General features: G+C 43.9%; 1 protein-coding gene across 1 annotated transcript in view; it reads right to left on the bottom strand.

The window, feature by feature from the left end:
- Positions 1-7,759, bottom strand: part of abi3a (ABI family, member 3a) — a gene marked incomplete at both ends in the record, with an annotated part of 14,716 nt that extends 6,957 nt beyond the window's left edge. The window contains 4 exons of the mRNA XM_080731355.1: positions 1,072-1,145; positions 5,270-5,455; positions 6,460-6,630; positions 7,628-7,759. Coding sequence (XP_080587481.1) covers positions 1,072-1,145; positions 5,270-5,455; positions 6,460-6,630; positions 7,628-7,759 — 563 coding nt within the window. The remainder of the gene's footprint in view (positions 1-1,071; positions 1,146-5,269; positions 5,456-6,459; positions 6,631-7,627) is intronic.
- Positions 7,760-8,771: the final 1,012 nt, after the last annotated feature.

The raw sequence follows: 8,771 nt of genomic DNA, 5'->3' as shown, positions 1-8,771 counted from the left end.
TAGATAGATAGATAGATAGATAGATAGATAGATATGTTGCATTACCTGGAGGAGCTGGTGGGGGGCGCCATTGGACACTGAACTGGCTCTGGAGCTTTGCTGGACCTCCTACTGTGTACATGCACACACGCACGCACGCACACACACACACACACACACACACACACACACAGGGTCAGTATGAGGGAACATTACGTATCATTCAGTTAAAACAAAATATATATATATTTATTTATTGTGTGGAATTATTTATTTACTATTGTGTAGTACATTTGTAATAAAAGGCAATATGTCTCAAAATATTAACATGCCATACAGAATATCAATGTAAATAACACAATAAATGATTAAAAAAAACAAATAAAATATAAATAAATACAATATTGAATAGCCTATACACTATTCAGTAGTATTCGGTATTCAGTATTCGTTAATATTCGGTCATGTTCTGTAATATTAATTCGGCCATAAAATCTGACCGAACCGAAACCTAATATGCATTTTGTTGGCACTATTCATCCGAATATAAATTATCCCTAAAATAAATAATTTAATAAATAGTATGGATGTAATATAATACAGTAAATTGAATATGAGAGACGGACGGACGGACGGACGGACGGACGGACGGACGGACGGAAAAGTATATTTTAAACAAACATAACTCAAATGTTGCTGCTGGGGTCCCTGTAAATATTTTGAGATGGGGGTCCATGGCCAAATACGTATCATTTTGGGGGTCCTTCACATGTTTGAGCATCACTGACATATAAGACATGGGTTGTTAAAAAAAACTTTAGAAGGATTTGAAATATTTTCTTGAACAAATTTTCACAATTAAAAAAAAAAAAAAAAAGCAGATCTACAAGCTTGTATCTGCTATTTTTCAATAGTTAAAGCACAAAATAACGCGTAATAATGCGCTCCCATGTCTAAATGGGTTAAACCCACTCCCCCTATGAAGAACATTCATGGGGGGCCCGCAGTGAATCCTTGTACCCAGGGCCCAGAATTTGGTGTGACGCCCCTGCAGACAGACAGACATACAGATAGAACAGAATAAAATATTACCTGATGGTTCCTCCTTGAATTCCTCCAGGGTTGCTGTCTGTCTGTTTACTGTCTGTCATCTGTTTACCAGGAGCCTGGAAAAAATAAAATAAAACCACATTACACTATTAACACTGTTAATGAAACACATGGGACACCAGGGACGTGCAAAGAACGTTAGAGATGCAGGGGATGAAATTTCTAAAAGGGCCTTTTAGTGGAAATATCGAAAAATAGCAGACCTCCAAGCTCACAACGCGTCGCGCTGCGACGCGTTGTGAGCTTGGAGGTCGGCTGTTTTCACTGCTTGATACCACACTGAACTAAGCATAATCAAGTCAATACTGGAGATGTGGCGTAACGGCATGGATTTCTATACAGATATTGCAATTCTTTCAACATGAGATGCTGCATTCAAGTTCAGGAGAGTTTGGACAAGGCAATTCTCTTGAATGCTGCCTTCAGGTATGGCATGGAAAGAGGGCGTTTGCATTTCTTTCACCATAGTGAAAACTGCATTCTTGTTCTGGAGAGGGCACTTTTTACAGACGGATAAAAGGGCAGGGGCTCAAAAGCCCCCTTTGATGTCTATGTTTGCACGTGCCTCCATGAAACTATTAACTCTGTTCATTAAACACATGAAACTATTAGCAGTTAAAAGATTAATTAATTCAAACGTTCGAGTGGCATTTCTTCCTCTGCCTAGTGGGAATGTGCGTGCACAATTTCTCAGCGATCGCACTCTGTGTTCATGATTTGACGTATTTTGTCCAAAACGGATCACTCACGCAGACGTTGGAAGCCGATCTTAGCCAATCAGGATGGAATGTGAAAAAATACGTAGGACCCGGCCGTTTGGTTTAATGTGTAGCGATTTACGCGATCTTTGGACAACATCTGTAAGAGTAATGAAAGAACGAGGTATAAAATAATCGACCTCCTGGTGGCGCTATAACAGGCCCACGTGAAACATTTGGAGCAGAGGTTTTGCTCTGGCATCCAGGGAGTGTGCATGCACAGTTTCACCTCGATCAAGACGGACGGACGGACGGACGGACGGACAGACAGACAGACAGACAGACAGACAGGGGCTACACCTTCGACCTGGCGGAGACAATAACATGCTGTCTAAAGCAAGGGTCTTCAACAAGGGGTCCGGGACCCCTTGGGGGTCCTCAGAGTTACTAGAGGGGGTCCTCCAAATCTTTTGTGTGAAAGAAAGAAAACAAAAATCTCCTTTTTAGCCAGATCTTTACCCAGATTCTGAGAGCTTTAGCCAAAAATAGCAGATCTACAAGCTCTCAACGCCTCACAGCGCGAGGCCTTGTGAGCTTGTAGATCGGCTATTTTCGGGAAAGAGGTTTGGTGTAGAGGGGAGAAGTATTGACGGTTCAAGTGGTTACATATCTGAAAACACAAATTGATATGAATCCAAAATACACTGATGACATTTGTGCTGTAAAACAATGAAACTATATGGAATCTATGACAAGGTTGTGGGGGTCCCTGCTTCATCTCTCTCTCTCATCTAAGGGGTCCATGGCCTGAAAACGTTGGTCTAAATTACATTCTTAACATTGTGGTCAAGAAAACAGAAAACAAGCCAAAGAACAGAAACAGGGTGACCAAAGTGTGTGTGTCTGTGTGTGTGTGTGTGTGTGCGTGCGTGCGTGCGTGCGTGCGTGCGTGCGTGCGTGCGTGCGTGCGTGCGTGCGTGCGTGCGTGTGTGTGAGATGCCAACTCTAATTATTCAGTCGACACACTTTCCCACGCTACACAAAGCCTCCGGAATCCTGCATTGTCTGACCCTGTGCAATTAGTTGTGTGTGCGACTGTGCGTGCCTGCGTGCATGCACCCGTGCCTGCTTGCCTGCGTGCCTGCGTGTGTGCTGTGTGAGTGAGTGTGTATGTGTGTGCATGCGTGCGTGCATTTCAATCAATCAATCGACTTCATTTATGGAGACTCAGAGGTCCATTAAAAAAGAAACAACACGAAAACACTAAACATACAAAAAGAACATAAAAACATCAGCTCTAAAAGGAGACAGTCATACCAGTTTTTCCCAGAAAGAGACGCCTTGTAGCACTGAGTTTGGTTAGACACTCACACCAGTGAGTTATAGAACAGTGGTTCTCAACCTTTTCAGGCCGCGATCCCCAAAATAGTCATATTTGAACTGGGGAGAGTTGAGGCATTACATTTTGTATAACACGGCTCTATTGTGAAAATAGCAGATCTACATGCTCACAACGCCTCGCGTTGCCAGGCGTTGTGAGCATGTAGATCTGCTATTTTCACAATTTCTGCCTCTAATATTTGACGATTTCGCCAAAGTTTATTTTGTCATTTTAGAGGTATTAAAACGTCCTTAAATTGTCACTTTAGAAATGTGTAGGTATAGGTATAGGCCTACACTTAAAGGACAACTCCGCCCTAAATCACTTCTAGGCTCATTTTCCTACTTGTATTGATCAACAAAGACTGTCCATGGTGTCTATTAAGCAGAAATGCTCCTGTTTTCCAGTTTCCCCAGCAGAACCCAGCAGCTCTCATCGCATAGAGTGGAGCCTAATAAGCCTATCGCTTTTACACTATTTGTTGCAGTCAAAAGTGATTTTTCTTTTCATGAATGTGTTACTATTTGTCATTACAAACACATTCCATGCCGTGGTTGTCCCACACAAGCCATCAAAATCTCATAAATCATATTTTGGGGTGAGCAATCAGCACAACTGCCAATCAAAGTGACTGTACTGGCCAATCACAGGGCATCTCTTCCGGGACTTGGTAAAACACATACAAGCATAACATCTGTTTAGCAGAGTGTGATGGCTTTTGTGGGACAATGATGGCATGGTATGTGTTTGTAATGACAACTACAGTAGTAACACATTCATGAAAAATAAAAACACTTTCGACCACAACAAATAGTGTAAAAGCGATAGGCTTATAGGCTCCACTCTATGCTGAGCTGCTGGGTTCTGCTGGGGAAACTGGACAACAGGGGCATTTGTGCCTAATAGACCCCATTGACAGTCTTTTTGGATCAATATAAGTAGGAAAATGAGCCTAGAAGTGATTTAGGGCGGAGTTGTCCTTTAAAGGGATATTTCACTTAAAAAAAAAACTGAAATGAAAAAAGTTTGAAAAGAAAAAACATGGCCTGCTCACGTATTAGGAGGGTAATATGAGTCACCAGAAAAAAATAACGGGTGTTTTTAATGAATCAATGGTTAAAATGGAGTTTGAAGTTACAATGGTGTGTATGGGGAGAGGCCCTGGGCCTGGAGGGCCTGATAACATTTACATCAAATAGCTCTGATTAGACAATAAAATGACTAAAAGTTTGTTTGAAAGTGAACAATCCCTTTAAAACCTTATGTTGGTTTGTTTACTGTTGAGTGAGAAAACAACGTTGCACATTAAGTTAATCATCTGCTGACCCCCCTAAATAATTTGGAGATCCCCTCTGGCGGTCCAGACCCACAGGTTGAGAACCACTGAGTTATAGAACACCACAGCCACTAGATGGCGCTATGTCCCGGGTTCACATTAGAGTTCTTAAATTCTGCCCGAACCCGAACCCGACTCTACCCGACCCGACATTTTCGTGCCGGGTAGGGCCTAAAATGTATGCTAATTAGTTGTGCCGGGCCGGGCCTCGGGCTCAATGAAAAAAGAGAAAATAATTTGTATTATTATTACATTTACTCTGTGATAGAGTTCTCAGATTCTTCTCGAACCCGACTCTACCCGACCCGAACCGTCATTTTTCGTCTGGTTAGGCCCTAAAATGGAAGCGAATCAGTCGGGCAAGGCCTCGGCCTCGGGCCAGCTCAGTTATAGGGTCCAGTTAGGGCCGGGCCTTGATGTTTCAGGCCCGTTGAGAACTCTAGTTCATATTTTTGTTGTATCCGCCAGGCCGAAAGGCATTTGGCACCCTGTTTGTCAGTTCATCCATCCTTCCGCCTGTGAACAGCTAATCTCCGGCACTGTTGGCACGATGGCAACAAAACTGCCTGGGCAGAACCTCTGCCCCATTTTCATTTTCTTCACATGGGCCTGTTATAGCACCACCAGGAGGCGGATTTGTGCAAAACACATTTTCGGACAGTACTTACACAGATTTTGTCCAAAAAAGGCATACATCGGTAGGCCAGTGCGTCTGTGTGTGTGCGTGTGCGTGTGCGTGCGTGTGTGTGTGTGTGTGTGCGTCACCTTCATGCCGTGGCCCAGCCCGTCCAGATGGGAGTAGCTGATTGGCCGCCGGCTGTAGCGGGGGTTGGTCTCCGCGGCGGCGGGATGCGGCGGTGGGAGGAGCTTGTGTCCGTGGGCGACGCGCTTGACGGCGGTGAACGCTCCGATCTCCCTCCGACACACCTTCTCCCTGTGCATGTCCACCGTCTAACACACGCACACACACACACACACACACACACACACACACACACACACACACACACACACACACACACACACACGCACGCACACACACACACACACACGCACACACACACACACACACACGCACACACACACACACACACAGGGACGCGCAGAGAACGTTAGAGAGACGCAGTGGCTGAACATTCTAAAAGGGCCTTTTGGTGGAAATATCAAAATAGCAGACCTCCAAGCTCACAAGTTGTGAGTTGTGGTCTGCTATTTTCGGTGCATGATACCACACTGAACTAAGCATAATCAACAGAGTGGACAGTTGTTTCAACATAAGATGCTGCATTCAAGTTCAGGAGAGTTTGGACAAGGCGATTCTCTTGAATGCTGCCTTCAGGTATGGAATGGAAAGGAGGGCATTTGCATTTCTTCTGCATTCATGGTCTGGACTGAGAGGGCACTTTTTACAGACTGATAAAAGGGCAGGGGCTCAAGCCCCCTTTGATGTCTATGTGCACGTGCCTGCACACACACGCACACACACACACACGCACGCACACTCACACGCACACTCACACGCTCACGCACACTCACACGCACACAGGGGTGTCACACCAAATTCTGGGCCCTGGGGACAAGGATTCACTGCGGCCCCCCCATGAATGTTCTTCATAGGGGGAGGGGCTTTTCAAGGCCCCCCTCCACCTTGGGCCCTAGTAACTCAGTCCCACTCCCCCCCCCCCCCCTTGTGACGCCCCTGCACGCACTACATGCACACACACGCACGCACTCACGCACGCACGCACGCACGCACGCACGCACGCACGCACGCACACACACACACACACACACACACACACACACACACACACACACACACACACACACACAGTGATGCAAATGAACCCTAATCTGTGGAACACATGGACCTCAGAGAGACAGACAGACAGACAGACAGACAGACAGACAGACAGACAGACAGACAGACAGACAGACAGACAGGTTCCTCTTACTTGACCAATCAGGTTGACGGACGACTCCATGCGCCGCAGCTGATTGGTCTGAGCGTCGAGCAGCTGCAGCACGCTATTGGCCAGCGTGCTGATCTGGTAGGCCACGCTGGCCAGGGATTGGGTGGTGAAGTTCTTGGTCTCCTCCAATGCCTGCAGGCTATCCTTCCCCGACTGACAGGCAGACAGACAGACAGACAGACAGACAGACAGACCCCCAGAGTTAGTGAAAATCGCTAAACAAAGGGTATTTATTAAATCTAGTATATAAAATAATGTAATATTAAAATATGTTTTCACATAAGATCAAAGGTTGTATGTTCATGATTCACTGCAATCCTGGATGGCTTTGTTCGAGGCTTAACATAATTGTTATAAATATTTTTGTAAAAGTCTATGGGGAAAATTAATGGGCAATTTTTTAAGTGACCCCAGTAGACCACTTCCGCTGCGATGCTCTATATAGGGCTGCAGTTGTTTTGTGATAATAATCTAAATCTACTACATAGTAGGGCCCAACTAAAGTTCTCAAACAAATGCAGTGGAGTAAAAACACAATATTTCAGTAGTAATAGTCAGGGACGTGCAGGGGCTGACATTTCTAAAAGGGCCTTTTGGTGGAAATATCGAAAATAGCAGACCTCCGAGCTCACAACGCGCTGCGCTGCAACGCGTTGTGAGCTTGGAGGTCTGCCATTTTCAGTAAGAATAATCAAGTAGTCAATACTGGAGATGTGGCGTAACGGCATGGATTTCTAATCTACACAGAGAGGGCAATTGACCAAATTCACGTTACGCAACTTCCTGGTGCTGACGTCACGGTTGAAGGGGAAAAACTACTAATATCCCAAAGAGTTAAGACAGAAATCGCAAATGTAATGCAATTTCCGAATAGTAATGTATAAAATACGGCTAGCATGATCAAGAAAACAAGATAGTAAAAGGCACAAAGCATTAAAATTGAGTGGGCGGGCCGTGAATAGGGTTCAACATAAGATGCTGCATTCAAGTTCAGGAGAGTTTGGACAAGGCAACGCCGCCTTCAGGCATAGCATGGAAAGAGGGCACTTTTTACAGATGGATAAAAGGGCAGCTAGGGGCTCAAGCCCCCTTTGATGTCTATCTGTGCATGTGCCTGCATGGTAATAGTAATAGTAATAGATGCCATTACCTCTAGGTAGTTCTTAGAGCAGTACTCTGCCACGTTGTTGAGGTTCTCATAGTTGTTTAAAAGCATCAGTCGTGCAGCAGGAGCTTCCTGTAGAATCCTGTTCACTTCCTCTGAGAAATCCTGGTCCTTCATCTCTGATACAGAAGATAGAAAACATCATTTATTCATTCATTTAATCTGACACAAAACAGGGCTATATCGTTACTGTCGGGCAGAAACCTTGTATCTCCAAGTTTCAAATGTGTACGTTTTTTTCGTAAAGTAATGCCCTGCTTCATCATACAAGACTGTCGCACAAAGCTAGTGAAAATAGCTGATCTACAAGCACACAACGCCTCGCGGTGCGAGGCGTTGTGTGCTTGTAGATCGGCTGTTTTCACTAGTTTAGATCATTTTTAAAATGATAAATACAAAACGAACCATTTTGGACATACAAGGTTGCCAACCGACTACGACGATATGATTCATCCATTCATTCATTCATTCATTCATTCTGATATAAAATATTATACTTCACTCATTCATTCTCTATACATGCAAACTAGATTCTGTATTAATTAACTCATTTAATCCAGTCGTTCTCAAACCTTTTCATGTCAAGGTCCCCCAAATTGACACATATTAGCCTGCCGGACCCCCATTTGAAAAGATATGCCAACTTAGGACCCCCATAAGAGAAGATTTTTACAGCTCTAGCCGTGATTCTCAACCATTTTAATTTCAAGGACCCCCAGTCTGACATGCATTAGGCTACAGACCCCCATCTAATGGTGATGCATTTATGAGACCCCATTTCTTTATTGTAAAATGAATGGACAAATGGACCTGTTTTGGTTCCTAACTATCATTTAGCTGGGGATCCCCCTGGAACTCCCTCAAGGACCCCTGAGGTTCAACGGACCCCACTTTGAGAACCAATGATTTAATCTGATGTAAAATATATACTTCGTTAATTTGTTAATTTAATCTGATATAAAATGTATGCTTTATCAATTCAATCATTTAATGTCTGATACAAAATATATACCTTAATAATTAATTAATTTCATCTCTGATACAAAATATATACCTTAATAATTCATGAATAAATATACAACACACACGGTCAATGTCCAGTTTTGTGTTAAACATTTTCTTTTTGAAA

The sequence above is a fragment of the Nannobrachium achirus genome (assembly GCF_963921795.1).
Source record: "Nannobrachium achirus genome assembly, chromosome: 1".
In the NCBI taxonomy this organism is placed as follows: domain Eukaryota; kingdom Metazoa; phylum Chordata; class Actinopteri; order Myctophiformes; family Myctophidae; genus Nannobrachium; species Nannobrachium achirus.
Note: the sequence above shows the minus strand (reverse complement) of the source record. Positions and strands in the feature narration are given on the sequence as shown.